Genomic DNA, 15,732 nt, shown 5'->3' with positions numbered 1-15,732 from the left:
AGATGCATATAAAAACGTACCTTACAAAAAATCGAATAAATAAACAACAAAGGGAAAATGTACTTACAGCTGTCTACAGGTGTCTTCTGCTCAGTGATGGAATAGAGTTGGCTGACTGGACGCTGTCCAAGAGTCAATGCTCAAGATGTTGTCTGCCGTAATGTCAGTAGTTGATGTCTTAATAATGGTGCTTTATTTATACATCATTGATCTTTGACACACCACTTACAAGTTTAAGCATTCTCTCTGAGAGAACTTGGTTGGAGCGTTGGTTAGAATTAAATTAACCCTGCATGTTTTAAATTCACAGCTCTGGTTATTAATAAAACAATTATTTGAAGCAACTAGGCCCCAATACAATAGCCCCTTGATCAACACCTTTTACACCATGTCTGCACACAGACACTAGGACCCTCCTCACATCCGAAATACTGTAATCAAAAAAGTGGGGTGTGATGTTTACATACAACATGTGGTAATGCCCCGGCCACTCTGAACAATGGGTGTGATATTTACATCCTGGTGTGAAGTCACCAGGATGTAAATAGTTTGACAGAAGCTAACCCTACGATAACTACTCTCACGGTGTTTGAAAATGGATGATGTCATCAGTTAGACGTTTTTTTACTTCATATTATTGTCTACAAAACGTAGAAATGCTCTGTTTTCACATTTGTAGACACTGGTATTGTGCTGGAGATAAAAATGGTGGAATTACCCTTTAATTATTTCAGCTCAAAATGTGTGAGTGTAAAGATATAAAATATACATACAGGTAGTAATTCAGACAATAAATAGTGCAGAGGTTAGTTGTTGAGTAGTTATAAAGATAAGAGCCTGAATGGTTCTGGATACTTAAAAACCTAGCTATGACACTAGTACAGTAAAACAACCAGGTACACTTATCTTACAAGTAGTGCAATAAAGGCACTGTGTAAACGTTGCATTTGTGGGATGCTGGGTGTGACTAAATTCCACCCTGAGACATGATCGTGTACATGGAGAGAAGAGGGTAATATAGTGATAACAGCACATACACCGGTGAGGATGTAAGTGACTGATTAACCAAAATGCCATTTGTAAATATCGTGAACAACCCTGTACTCCCAATGTTTGCCTATGTGGTCACAGGCATAGCAAATAGCTTGCGTGAACTCTTGACTCAGTTGAAGCAGATGTTCCTGAGCATAGAAGTTTCTACGCCATTGAAAGTAGCGCAGATATGCCTCATCATCCTTGTCCAACTTGAGGAGGAATTCAGCCAGGGCTTTTGCATCGGGAAAGTCATTAATATGGATGAAGGAATCTCCTGGGACAAAGTCTTCATAGTTCTGTCTCGGTGGGCCCAATACCACTGGCACAGTTCCTGCTGCAAGTGGTCCGTTAAGCTTCTCTGTGATGTAGTCTTTGTGGACTGAGTTCTCAAAGGAGAGGTAAAACTTACAGCTGGAGAGTGTTGAGTAGTAATCCTCATATTTCAAGAATCTAGCATAGGCCTTGCCAAAGAGTTCCACCTTAATGTGTTTTACAAGTTCTCTGTAATAGTTATTCCGTACCCCTGTTCCAGTGTTAGGGTCATTGTTGCTCACAATCCAGCAAACTAATTTATCCTTCTTTGGCAGCACAAAGTCTTCACCCTGGCCTTTCCTTGCGGTCAAACGCCAACGAACAGGGATGTCTGCGTCTTCCCTATAACTCAAGGTCAAGTTGAAAAGGTTCTCTAGACCAGGTATCCTAATTGTGTTTGTAGGTGATTCCACATGATACCAAATCCACTTCTGGAATGGTGGTCGAGGTGATGGAGGCAAGTTGGATAAATCGTATTTGATGGATTTGTGAAAGATGAGCACCCCGTCTGCCTTGTTGTACAGAGACCTGTCATCTGTCAGGTGGCAGCCATCAATGTTGAAGAAAGTGGCACAATCACTAAAATCAAACCTGCGGTTTTCAGGCCAGAACCACAACAGCATGATGGGCTTGTCTGGCTCTGGCTGCTTCTTAGACAAGTATCTGTTCTCAGGTCGCTTTGAGTAATGAGGCTGAGGAGTGCAGTCCAGAGCTGATTTGTAATACATGCGAAACAGTGTCACAAATCCTCCTAGACAGAGGATCCCTCCCAGGAAGATACGCAAAGCTCCTGTAAGGAAAGTACTTGACAGCATTTTGGCTCCTGTGGAAGAGAGGAAAAACGCATTATTACATTATCATTCCCACTCAAAGAAATGAAACCAAATGAAGATTTTTGTTCAACTGTTATTAAAAAGCGCTTGTGTACAGAGAGAAAGTATGAGAAAAGAAGCAGGTGCAGATGAAACATTCTCTCTCATTTGAGAGTAACCACAGATACAGCTGATGCAAATGGAAACATGAACAATGAGAATGGTTAAGTCAGATTAGATTCAAAAGGAACAACGAGGAAATGTGCCCATGTACCAGGCTACCTCAGGATTGTGTTGACGTTAATAACAAAAATGTCCTTTCAGCACAACGTGGTGGAAGTACATGTTCTCTTGTTTTTTTTTCACAATTGTGGGTAAGGTGTACTTTAAACAAGTGATCTTATGCCCCTTTGCTGTACTGATCCACAAGTCTAGTTTGTCACAGTGTCACCTGGTGAATGTTGAAATTCCTTACTCTTGACTAATAATGATTTTCGTTGACTTTTTTTATCGTCTAAAAACACTTAATACTTATAGACTTTTACATGACCATTCAAAACTGCACTCAATAAGGCACCAATAAGTGAAAACCTGTACTTGTCAAAGGAAAAGATAATGCCTCACCGGTTAACAGGTTGTTCTTGTCATGCAGTATTCAGAGCTGCCGGGGATGTCAATCCATATACACTCCCTATGTGAACTGTGCACCTGTGAAACATTTCCCTGGGTCTTTGGTACTCATCAGTTCAATAAAGCGATAAGAAACAGTGACAAGCCGTTTTTTTTAAACGAAGGGAGAGAAAAAAGTTCTTCTGGACGCCCTTACGGCAGGATGAGAAAGCATGAAAGGGAAATAGAGGTTGGGCCTCTGTTGGGAGGGGCAGGCCAGATTGTGCCATGTCCCAATAAACAGCAAAGGGGGAAATAATCCGGTGTCTTTTCCCTTACCAGCAATAACATGCCTAAACATGTCATGGACATCATAGAGTTAGAACAACTAGGCTACAAAGACCTTTAACGAACCAAATATTTCAAGGACACACATTCACGACAACAATTCACGTGAACAAAACATTTCAACTTCACTGTTCACCTCAACCACGAGAACAAGGAGAATGATATTTTTATTTTATTTTACCGTTATTTTACCAGGTAAATTGACTGAGAACACGTTCTCATTTGCAGCAACGACCTGGGGAATAGTTACAGGGGAGAGGAGGGGGATGAATGAGGCAATTGTAAACTGGGGATTATTAGGTGACCATGATGGTTTGAGGGCCAGATTGGGAATTTAGAGTATATTGAGTGTCTAGGTGTGGTTTAGTCACTATCAATGTTGTGGTGGCGTGTGTGGTGTTCCACGTGCAGTCATGATTCACATCCTTCTCTTTGTTCAATCATGCCAGTTAGAGAACTCCCATGGAACTTCCACATATTCTCTGTTTACATTTGACAATTTCTAAAGTGAGGAATTACGATATCCCCTTACGACCCGGATCCTGGAGTGTTTGGTACCCTGATCTACGGTATAAAGCATGTGTGAAACACAAACAAACCCTGGCTGAAATTAATCCCGGACCTGCATGAGTAGTGGGTCCAAGATTCGAGACCAGTGTACTTGATATTGTGACGCGGCAGCACGAGTCGCGTGGAACTTTCTTGCCCGTTGTAAACAAGCTGGCTCGCTAACGTCATGTAGAATGTGCGTCGTGCTGATCGCACCCTGAATGAGTTATTTTCGGGTTCTTGTGTAAGCAACATTTATTCTGTACAATTCTCACAAATGCTACAGGAAACCGAACCATGGAACCGAATTTCATATGTGAAAACTCCCCTAGCTAGCCTGTCTTAGTTCTAGGCAATTTTCCTGGTTGTTTTATGTGCCGGTATTAGATGAGTGACCTCATGTGTATAGTGTAACGACCCTGGGTTTAGAAGCGCGGAAATCGACTCTGCCGCTTGAGCATGCTTTTGCGGCACAGTCGATAGCGCGCCGGACCTCGGGCTAGGAGGCTGTTTCATTACAATACATTGTGTCTTTCATTGTGATTGAATGTTTGGTGTATTAAAGGCGCAATCCATACCTTTTCTCTACCTCGTGGCAATGAAACAAACTACAACTGCCCTGAAACATTTACCCTAATAACTCACTCAGGGTAACACTGTAGGGGAAAAAACTCAACATATAGATTCCACCTTTATGAGCTAGAAGTGCTGTTGTAGTGTCAAGTTTTTTCATCCATTTGTATACATTTATTGTGAAACCATAACAGGAGCTACAGTATATACCCACCCACACAAAGAAGGCGTCACTCTTTGTAAAACACAATGGGAAACGTATCAAATGTACAGTAAACAGAGAATCCCTCTTGTTGACGGAGAGAGAAAAAATTGCTATTTTAAATTCTACACATTTTGCCATGTCTTATTTGTCGTTATTTGTATTTATTGTGGATCCCCATTAGCTGCTGCCTAGGCAGCTAATGGGGATCCATAATAATTAAGGCAGCTTATAAAATTGTAAAAACATTACAATACATTCACAGATTTCACAACACGTGTGTGGATAGTGTGTGGATAGTGTGTATGTTAGTGTGTGTATGCATGTGTCTGTGCCTATGTTTGTGTTGATTCACAGTCCCGCTGTTCCATAAGCTGTTTTTTTATCTGTTTTTTAAATCTAATTTTACTGCTTGTGTAAGTTACTTGATGTGGAATAGAATCCATGTAGTCATGGCTCTATGTACTGTAGTACTGTGCGCCTCCCGTAGTCTGTTCTGGACTTGGGGACTGTGAAGAGACCTCTTGTAGCATGTCTTGCGGGGTATGCATGGGTGTCCAAGCTGTGTGCCAGTAGTTCAGACAGACAGCTCAGTGCGTTCAACATGTCAATACCTCTCATAAATACAAGTAGTGATGAAGTCAATCTCTCCTCCGCTTTGAGCCAGGAGAGATTGACATGTATATTATTCATATTAGCTCTGTGTGTACATCCGAGGGCCAGCCATGCTGCCCTGTTCTGAGTCAAGTCATTTTTTGTGGCACTTGACCAAATGACTGAACAGTAGTAGCCTTGTTGATAGTACTGTTAAGAAGGTAGAGCAGCACTTTATTATGGACATACTTCTCCCCAACTTAGCTACTGTTGTATCAATATGTTTTGACTAAGACAGTTTACAATCCAGGGCTACTCCAAGCAGTTTAGTCATCTTAACTTGCTCAATTTCCACATTATTTATTCCAAGATTTAGTTGAGGTTTAGGTTTTAGTGAATGATTTGTTCCAAATAGACTGCTATTTGATTTAGAAATATTTATGACAAATTTATTCCTTGCCACCCACTCTGAAACTAACTGCAGCCCTTTGTTAAGTGTTGCAGTCATTTCAGTCACTGTAGTGGCTGACTTGTATAGTGGTCCCGTGTGGCTCAGTTGGTAGAGCATGGCGCTTGCAACGCCAGGGTTGTGGGTTCAATTCCCATGGGGGGACCAGGGTTCAATTCCCACGGGGGGACCAGGATGAATATGTATGAACTTTCCAATTTGTAAGTCGCTCTGGATAAGAGTGTCTGCTAAATTACTTAAATGTAATGTAAATGTATAGTGTTGAGTCATCTGCATACATAGACACTCTGGCTTTACTCAAAGTCAGTAGCATCAACTTTAGGAAAGATTGAAAAAAGCAAGGGGCCTAGACAGCTACCCAAAGTAATTCCTGATTCAACCTGGATTATGTTTGAGAGGCTTCCATTAAAGAACACTCTCTGTGTTCTGTTAGACAAGTAACTCTTTATCCACATTATAGCAGGGGGTATAAAGCCATAACACAAGTTTTTCCAGCAGCAGACTATGATCGATAATGTCAAAATTTGCACTGAAGTCTAACAAGACAGCCCCCATCATTTTATCATCAATTTCTACCAGCCAATCAACAGTCATTTGTGTAAGTGCTCTGCTTGTTGAGTGTCCTTCCCTATAAGTGTGCTGAAAGTCTATTTACAGTTTACTGTGAAATAGCATTGTATCTGGTCAAACACCATTTTTTCTAGAAGTTTACTAAGGGTTGGTAACAGGCTGATTGGTCGGCTATTTTAGCCCATAAAGAGGACATTACTATTCTTGGGTAGCAGAATGACTTTAGCTTCCCTCCAGGCCTGAGGGCACACACTTTCCAGTAGGCTTAAATTGAAGATGTGTCAAATAGGAGTGGCAATATCGTCTGCTTTTATCCTCAGTCATTTTCCATCCAGATTGTCAGACCCCAGTGGCTTGTCGTTGTTGATAGACAACAATATTTTTTTCACCTCTTCCACACTGACTTTACAGAATTGAAAAGTAAAATTCTTGTCTTTACTAATTTGGTCCGATATACTTCGATGTGTATTGTCAGCGTTTGCTGGCACGTCAAATCAAATGTATTTATATAGCCCTTCTTACATCAGCTGATGTCACAAAGTGCTGTACAGAAACCCAGCCTAGAAACCCAAACAGCAAGCAATGCAGGTGTAGAAGCACGGTGGCTAGGAAAAACTCCCTAGAAAGGCCAGAACCTAGGAATAAACCTAGAGAGGAACCAGGCTATGAGGGGTGGCCAGGCCTCTTCTAGCTGTGCCGGGTGGAGATTATAACAGAACATGGCCAAGATGTTCATAGATGACCAGCAGGGTCAAATAATAATAATCACAGTGGTTGTCGAGGGTGCAACATGTCAGCACCTCAGGAGTAAATGTCAGTTGGCTTTTCATAGCCGATCATTGAAAGCATGAAGCATGAGCATGAAGCATGAGTATCTCTACCGATCCTGCTGTCTCTAGAGAGTTGAAAACAGCAGGTCTAGGACATGTAGCACGTCCGGTGAACAGGTCAGGGTTCCATAGCCGCAGGCAGAACAGTTGAAACTGGAGCAGCAGCACGGCCAGGTGGACTGGGGACAGCAAGGAGTCATCAGGCCAGGTAGTCCTGAGGCATGATCCTAGGGCTCAGGTCCTCTGAGAGTGAGAGAGAGAGAAAGAAAGAAAGAAAGAAAGAGAGAAAGAGAGAGAGAATTAGAGCGAGCATACTTAAATTCACACAGGACACCGGATAAGACAGGAGAAATACTCCAGATATAACAGACTGACCCTAGAGCCCCGACACAAACTATTGCAGCATAATTCCTGGAGGCTGAGACAGGAGGGGTCGGGAGACACTGTGGTCCCATCCGACGATACCCCCAGACAGGGCCAAACAGGCAGGATATAACCCCACCCACTTTGCCAAAGCACAGGCCCCACACCACTAGAGGGATATCTTCAACCACCAACTTACCATCCTGAGATAAGGCCGAGTATAGCCCACAAAGATCTCCGCCACAGCACAACCCAAGGGGGGGGGGGGGGGGGGGGGGGCAAGCCGAACAGGAAGATTGTGTCAGTGACTCAACCCACTCAAGTGACGCACCCCTCCTAGGGACGGCATGGAAGAGCACCCGTAGCCAGTGACTCAGACCCTGTAATAGGGTTAGAGGCAGAGAATCCCAGTGGAGAGAGGGGAACCGGCCAGGCAGAGACAGCAAGGGCGGTTCGTTGCTCCAGTGCCTTTCCGTTCACCTTCACACTCCTGGGCAGACTACACTCAATCATAGGACCTACTGAAGAGATGAGTCTTCAATAAAGACTTAAAGGCTGAGACCAAGTCTGCGTCTCTCACATGGGTAGGCAGACCATTCCCTAAAAATGGAGCTCTATAGGAGAACGCCCTGCCTCCAGCTGTTTGCTTAGAAATTATAGGGACAGTAAGGAGGCCTGCGTCTTGTGACCATAGCGTACGTGTAGGTATGTACGGCAGGACCAAATCGGAAAGATGGGTAGGAGCAAGCCCATGTAAAGCTTTGTAGATTAGCAGTAAAACCTTGAAATCAGCCCTTGCCTTAACAGGAAGCCAGTGTAGAGAGGTTAGCACTGGAGTAATATGATCACATTTTTGTGTTCTAGTCAAGATTCTAGTAGCCGTGTTTAGCACTAAATTAAGTTTATTTAGTGCTTTATCCGGGTAGCCGGAAAGTAGAGCATTGCAGTAGTCTAACCTAGAAGTGACAAAAGCATGGATAATTTTTTCTACATTATTTTTGGACAGAAAGTTTCTGATATTTGCAATGTTACGTGGATGGGAAAAAGCTGTCCTTGAAACAGTCTTGAAATGTTCGTCAAAAGAGAGATCAGGATCCAGAGTAACGCCGAGGTCCTTCACAGTTTTATTTGAGACGACTGTACAACCATCAAAATGAATTGTCAGATTCAACAGAAGATCTCTTTGTTTCTTGGGACCTAGAGCAAGTAGAACATTTGCAGCCATCCACTTCCTTATGTCTGAAACACAGGCTTCAAGGGTGGGCAATTTTGGGGCTTCACCATGTTTCATCGAAATGTACAGCTGTGTGTCACCCGCATAGTAGTGAAAGATAACATTATGTTTCCGAATGACCAAGAGGTAAAATATATAGTGAAAACAATTGTCGTCCTAAAACGGATCCTTGAGGAACACCGAAATTTACAGTTGATTTGCCAGAGGACAAACCATCCACAGAGACAAACTGATATCTTTCCGACAGATGAGATCTAAACCAGGCCAGAACGTGTCCGTGTAGACCAATTTGGGTTTCCAATCTCTCCAAAAGGATGTGGTGATCGATGGTATCAAAAGCACCACTAAGGTCTAGGAGCACGAGGACAGATGCAGAGCTTCGGTCTGACAACATTAAAAGGTAATTTACGACCGTCACAAGTGTAGTCTCAGTGCTATGATGGGGTCTAAAACCAGACTGAAGTGTTTCGTATACATTGTTTGTCTTCAGGAAGGCAGTGAGTTGCTGGGCAACAGCTTTTTCAAAATAAATTGAGAGGAATGGGAGATTCGATATAGCCCGATAGTTTTTAAAATTTTCTGGGTCAAGGTTTGGCTTTTTCAAGAGAGGCTTTATTACTGCCATGTTTAGTGAGTTTGGTACAATCAGAGACAATGATAGACAGCTGCCCCTGATTGAGAACCACACCTGGCCAAACACACAGAAATAGAAAACATAGAACACAAAACATAGAATGCCCACCCCAACTCACGCCCTGACCAAACCAAAACAGAGACATAAAAAAGGAACTAAGGTCAGGGCGTGACACAAGGAGGTGAGGCCTCATTTAACACAGGAAATTCATCAGGCTTAAGCCATGCTTCAGTCAGGCCAATCACATCAAGATTATGATCAGTGATTAGTTCCTTGACTATAACTGCCTTGGAAGTGAGGGATCTAACATTAAGTAGCCCTATTTTGAGATGTGAGGTATCACAATCTCTTTCAATAATGGCAGGAATGGAGGAGGTCTTTATTCCAGTGAGATTGCTAAGGCGAACACCTCCATGTTTAGTTTTGCACAACCTAGATCGAGGCACAAACATGGTCTCAATGGGGATAGCTGAGCTGACTACACTGACTTTGCTAGTGGCAGACTCCACTAAGCTGGCAGGCTGGCTAACATGTCATCCCTAAGTTTGATTATCTTGCCAATGAAAAAGTAATTCAAGTAGTTGGCAATATCAGTGGGCTTTGTGATGAATGAGCTATCTGATTCAATGAATGGAGTTGAGTTGGCTTTTTCCCCCAAAAAATGTAATTTAAGATGCCCCAAAGCTTTTTACTGGCATTATATATATATATATATATATATATATAGTTTATTTGTATTTAGTTTAGTCACATGATTTCTTAATTTGCAGTACGTTTGCCAATCAGTTGGGCTGCCAGACTTATTTCCCATACATTTTGCCTCATCTCTCTCAACCATACAATTTTTAAATTCCTCTTCAATCCAAGGGGATTTATGTTTTTACAGTCTTATTCTTCATGGGTGCTTGCTTATTACTATCTGGAATAAGCAATTTCATAAATGTGTCAAGTGCAGCGTCTGTTGCTCCTCATTACACACCACAGATCAGCAAATATTCTTTACATTATCAACGTATGAAAACTTCTTGCATGACCTCTTATACATATTAGGCCCAGCCTTTGGAACTTTGGTTTTCCTAGATATGGCTATTATATTGTGATCACTACATCCTATGGATTTGGATACTGCTTTAACGCATATTTATGCAGCATTAGTATAATGATCAATACATGTTGATGATTTAGTTCCTGTGGTGTGTGTAACTACCCTGGTAGGTTGACTGACAACCTGAACCAGGTTGCAGGTACTGGTTACAGTTTGAAGTTTTTTTCTTGAGTGGGCAGCTTGATGAGAGCCAGTCAATATTTAAATCACCCAGAAAATATACTTCTCTGTTGATATCACAGTATTTAACATTAGATCGTCTCTAAGCTTTACAGGAATGTGGTTCTGAATATAGACGCAACACCGCCCCTGTTGGCATTTTTGTATTTTCGGTAGATGTTATAACCATGTATTGCTACCACGGTATCATCAAAGGTATTATCTAAGTGAGTTTCAGAGAATATGAATGTAATCTGTTAGGAGCAAGACAGCTTTGATAGCTTTGCACACTCTTGGCATTCTCTCAACCAGCTTCATGAGGAATGCTTTTCCAACAGTCTTGAAGGAGTTCCCACATATGCTGAGCACTTGTCGGCTGCTTGTCCTTCACTCTGCAGTCCAACTCATCCCAAACCATCTCAAATAGCCCTCACACAGCTTGGAGGTGTGTTTTGGGTCATTGTCTTGTTAAATAACAAATGATAGTCCCACTAAGCACAAACTAGATGGGATGGCGTATCGCTGCAGAATGCTGTGGTAGCCATGCTGGTTAAGTGTGCCTTGAATTCTAAATAAATCACAGACAGTGTCACTAGCAAAGCACCCCCACACCATCACACCTCCTCCTCCATGCTTCACGGTGGGAACCACACGTGGAGATCATCCGTTCACCTACTCTGTGTCTCACAAAGACACGGCAGTTGGAAACAAAAATCAAAATGTATTTTTATGTCCATTACTCGTGTTTCTTGGCCCAAGCAAGGCTCTTCTTCTCATTGGTGTCCTTTAGTAGTGTTTTTTTTTGCAGCAATTCGACCACGAAGGCCTGATTTACACAGTCTCCTCTGAACAGTTGATGTTGAGATGTGTCTGTCACTTGAACAATGTGCATTTATTTGGACTGCAATCTGAGGTGCAGTTAACTCTAATGAACTTATCCTCTGCAGCAGAGGTAACCTTTCCTGTGGTGGTCCTCATGAGAGCCAGTTTCATCATAGCACTTGATGGTTTTTGCGACTGCACTTGAAGAAACTTTCAAAGTTCTTTAAATGTTCCGGATTGACTGACCTTCATGTCTTAAAGTAATGATGGACTGTAATTTCACTTTGCATATTTGAGCTGTTCTTGCCATAATATGGACTTGGTCTTTTACCAGATAGGGCTATCTTCTGTATCTCCCTTACATTGTCACAACACAACTTCTTGTCTCAAACGCATTGAGAAGGAAAGAAATTCCACAAATTAACAAGGCACACCTGTTAATGGAAAAGCATTCCAGGTGACTACCTCATGAAGTTGGTTGAGAGAATGCCAAGATATATTGTACCATTTGCCTTGATGACAGCTTTACACACTCTTGCGTAAAGCTGTCATCAAGGCAATGGGTGGCTACTTTGAAGAATCTAACATATATTTTGGTTTGTTTAACACTTTTTTGTTTACTACATGATTCCATATGTGTTATTTCATAGTTTGTCTTTACTATTACAATGTAGAAAATAGTAAAAATATAGAAAAACCCTTGAATGGGTAGGTGTGTTCTGGTACTGTATATACATACAGTGCATTCGGGAAATATTCAGACCCCTTGACTTTTTAGACATTTTTTTGTTACGTTACAGTCGTGTTCTAAAATGGATTAAATAGTTGTTTCCCCTCATTAATCTACACACAATAACCCATAATGACAAAGCAAAAACAGTTTTTTAGAAATGTTTGCAAATGTATAAATAAAATTACTGAAATATCACAGTTACATAAGTATTCAGACCCTTTACTCAGTACTTTGTTGAACCACCCTTGGCAGCAATTACAGCCCTCATTCTTCTTTGCAGATCCTCTCAAGCGCTGTCAGGTTGGATGGGCAGTGTCACTGCACAGCTATTTTCACATCTTTCCAGAGATGTTAGATCGGGTTCAAGTCCGGGCTCTGGCTGGGCCTCTCAAGGTCATTCAGAGACTTGTCCCACAGCCACTCCTGCGTTGTCATGGATGTGTCCTTAGGGTCATTGCCCTGCTGGAAGGTGAACCTTCCTGAGCGCTCTGGAGCAGTTTTTCATCAAGGAACTCTCTGTATTTTGCTCCGTTCATCTTTCCCTCATTCCTGATTAGTCTCCCAGTCCCTGCTGCTGAAAAACATCCCCACAGCATTATGGTGCCACCACCATGCTTCACCGTAGGGATGGTGCCAGGTTTCCTCCAGACGTGAGTTCAATCTTGGTTTCATCAGACCACAGAATCTTGTTTCTCATGATGTGAGAGTTGTTTAGGTGCCTTTTGAAAAACTCAAAGCGGGCTGTCATGTGTCTTTTACTGAGGAGTAGCTTCCGTCTGCCCACTCTACCATAAAAGCTTGATTGGTGGAGTGTGGCAGAGATGGTTGTCCCTCGAAAAGGTTCTCCCATCTCTACATAGGAACTCTGGAGTCTTGATGGTTCATAACTTCTGTGTTCTTGGGGACCTTCAATGCTGCAGAACTTTTTTGCTCTGACATTCACTGTCAACTGTGGGACCTTATATAGACAGGTGTGTGCCTTTCCAAATCATGTCCAATCAAATGAATATACCACAGGTGGACTCCAATCAAGTTTTAGAAACATCTCAAGGATGATCAATGGAAACAGGATGCACCTGAGCTCAATTTTGAGTCTCATAGCAAAGCCTCTAAATTCTTACGTAAATAAAAAGTCACTTTCCGAATGCACTGTATGGATACAGTATGTGATGGGACGTGTAGACAATATGGATAATATATGCGTAGAATATGTACTATATCTGAATAATAGTATTTGGACAGCAATAGTTAAATAGGAAATGCCTTGACTAGAATACAGTATATACTGTACATATGAAGTGGGTAAAACTGTATGTCAACATGATTCAAAGTGATCAGTGTTCCATGACTATGTAGAGTACATAGTGCAGCAGCCTCTAAGGTGCATGGTAGAGTAACCTGGTGGTAGCTGACGAGGTCCTTGATGATCTTCCTGTGACACCGTCTGCTGTAGATGTCCAGGAGGGCAGGCAGTGTACCCCTGGTGATGCGTTGGCATGTTGCCTTTGTGTTCACTGTGTTGGAATGTGTGATCATTGAGATCCTATTAGATGACTTGAGTATTCTAATTGATAATTCTGCGTGATACTCTTCATGTAGCATATGTCAGTATTTATACAGTCCTTCCTATGTTAATAGTCCCATGTAGCTCAGTTGGTAGAGCATGGCACTTGCAGCGCTATGGTTGTGGGTTCGATTCCCACGGGGGACTAGTATAGAAATGTATGCACTCACTACTACTGTAAGTCACTCTGGATAAGAGCGTCTGCTAAATGACGTAAATGTAATGTTAATATTATTGTTGCTCTACTTGTGCTACCAGCTTTTGTATTGTGTACTCATTACCCCAGTTTTCTATCCATTACAGAACCACTACCATTTCCACTATCTTTCCCACTACATTTGTATGACCATGATGTAAAGTGCCCTTGTGTGTAGCTCTGTGTTGCCTGCTATTCTTTACTCTGACCAGGCGAGGTGTTCCAGTGGGTCACCGATTAGCCCAATAGGAGAGTCTCTCTTCAACCGAACGTATGGCGTTGAGATACTCTAAATATTGTTTCGAATGTCAAGACATGAACACCACATGCTTTCTCAGTCGTTCTCCCAAATAAATATGATAGACAGCTGTTGTGATTTTTGGGTTCAGCTGAGGCTGTTCCATCACGTGGAAGAAGAAAATGAGAGCCGCAAACTCTAGGAGCTCAGATGCAATCGTTTAATAACCTAATAACCAACGTTTTGACAGACAAGTTGTTCTATCACGTAACAGGTAAATCTGCATGGTCTTCCCTGGTAGACCTTGGTATTAATCTCTCAGTTTGGATCAGAACCAGGGATCAACATTGCCTTCATATAGTCTATATCCTTGGTCATGTTTCTAGGCTGCTCACCCAACCAATTATTACAACATAAACAATATACACATTAAGAATACGTTTTGTTCAGTTTCTCAATGCCTCCTCCTTGGAAAACAATACCTCACTCAGTGCATACCCCTGTGCACATGATTCGGACCCACAATGCATTATGAATCCATTTTTTTGTCAGTCAAGATGCAAATGACTCTTTAACAAAACTCCTCATACAAAGTGAGGATGGTTTCGATGACAAAATGCATATTAAAAGAATCACACCGATAAAACAAGTACAAGATCTCACCACAGTATAGAGAGAACCATGTTCCCAGTCCAGCTATAGGACTCTTAACACTCACATTCAATGTCTATGAGACCCAGTGCCATTTAAATGGACCAGTTTAACATTGTCCATCAAAGAGCAGGTAAAGTTCTTCATATGACTTCAGTCCTCCAGTCACACGCAATGACCAGCCCACACTGTCCATCTTTACTGCATGGGAAGGCTATAGGTTAAACTAGACATCAATGCTAAAGAGCGATAGAGTGAGACACGGATATAGGGGAAGAAGCCATGCATCTTGTTCCATCTATTCATATTCTCCTTCACCGGAGCACACGGGCGCAGGGCTTGTTGTGCAGGGTGAGCTGGCGGGAGCTGTACCCAGAAAGGGTGATGCCCATGGTCCCTAATAGGAAGGCAACGTGGGGAGTCATGATTTCCCCGGGACCGCTCCTCTCCAACCTATCCATGATATGCTTTGTGTGAGTCTGAAACACACATACACACCCACACTAAACCAGCCACATAATAGAGCTTCTTATCTCCTGTCAGAATTTAAATGTATAAGAAAATAAGTTAGTGAATTTATGTCATTAAAATGAACTCAATCTGTTTTATCTATATGTGGGATGTAAAAATTGGCTTACAGGTTACATGTACTTAGACATGAATGAGAATGGGTAGTATGGTTTAAGGCACTCACCTTCAGGTATTTGATGTACCCTGGGGATAGCCTTGGCAGCTGGCAAAACACATTTGCACTCTTCATTGTTGCGCTTAGAAAATAAAGTTCTCAGTTAAGTTTCCTGGGTTTTCAGTCTGTTCTCACACACACAACTCCACTCAGTTCTCCTATCTTTCTAGTGTTATACAAACTCTTAACCTGTATATAAAGGCTCTCTCCATAATAATTTAATCTCCTAGGTGGTTTGGCCTCTCCTAGTGATAAGAGGCTTGGACGCAGGGCCAGCAGGCTGCTCCAATCCTAAATTCATGGCATAGACACGCACACACCTGGTAAAACAAGCAAATGCACAGTTATAGTACTGACAAGAAATTAATTAATTCTAGTACTAAAGAGTAATTATTTGTACTTTTGCTAAATACAGTGATAAGCATTAAGACAGAGAGAGAGATAC

The 15,732-nt window shown here is 42.0% G+C and overlaps 1 protein-coding gene across 1 annotated transcript; it reads right to left on the bottom strand.

Moving 5' to 3' along the window:
• Window positions 1-234: 234 nt before the first annotated feature.
• On the bottom strand, window positions 235-3,010 carry LOC129817915 (4-galactosyl-N-acetylglucosaminide 3-alpha-L-fucosyltransferase 9-like). Its single transcript, XM_055873513.1, has 2 exons — window positions 2,784-3,010; window positions 235-2,170 (listed from the first exon to the last, which is right to left on the bottom strand). Exon 2 carries the CDS (start codon window positions 2,160-2,162, stop codon window positions 1,062-1,064), a length of 1,101 nt encoding a protein of 366 aa, XP_055729488.1. The 5' UTR covers window positions 2,163-2,170; window positions 2,784-3,010; the 3' UTR covers window positions 235-1,061.
• Window positions 3,011-15,732: the final 12,722 nt, after the last annotated feature.

Source organism: Salvelinus fontinalis, chromosome 20 (assembly GCF_029448725.1).
Source record: "Salvelinus fontinalis isolate EN_2023a chromosome 20, ASM2944872v1, whole genome shotgun sequence".
Taxonomy (NCBI): Eukaryota; Metazoa; Chordata; class Actinopteri; order Salmoniformes; family Salmonidae; genus Salvelinus; species Salvelinus fontinalis.
This window is presented reverse-complemented; position numbering and strand designations above follow the sequence as displayed.

Excerpts from the sequence above, each read along its gene's own strand:
- LOC129817915 (XM_055873513.1), bottom strand. The coding sequence starts at position 2,162 with ATGCTGTCAAGTACTTTCCTTACAGGAGCTTTGCGTATCTTCCTGGGA.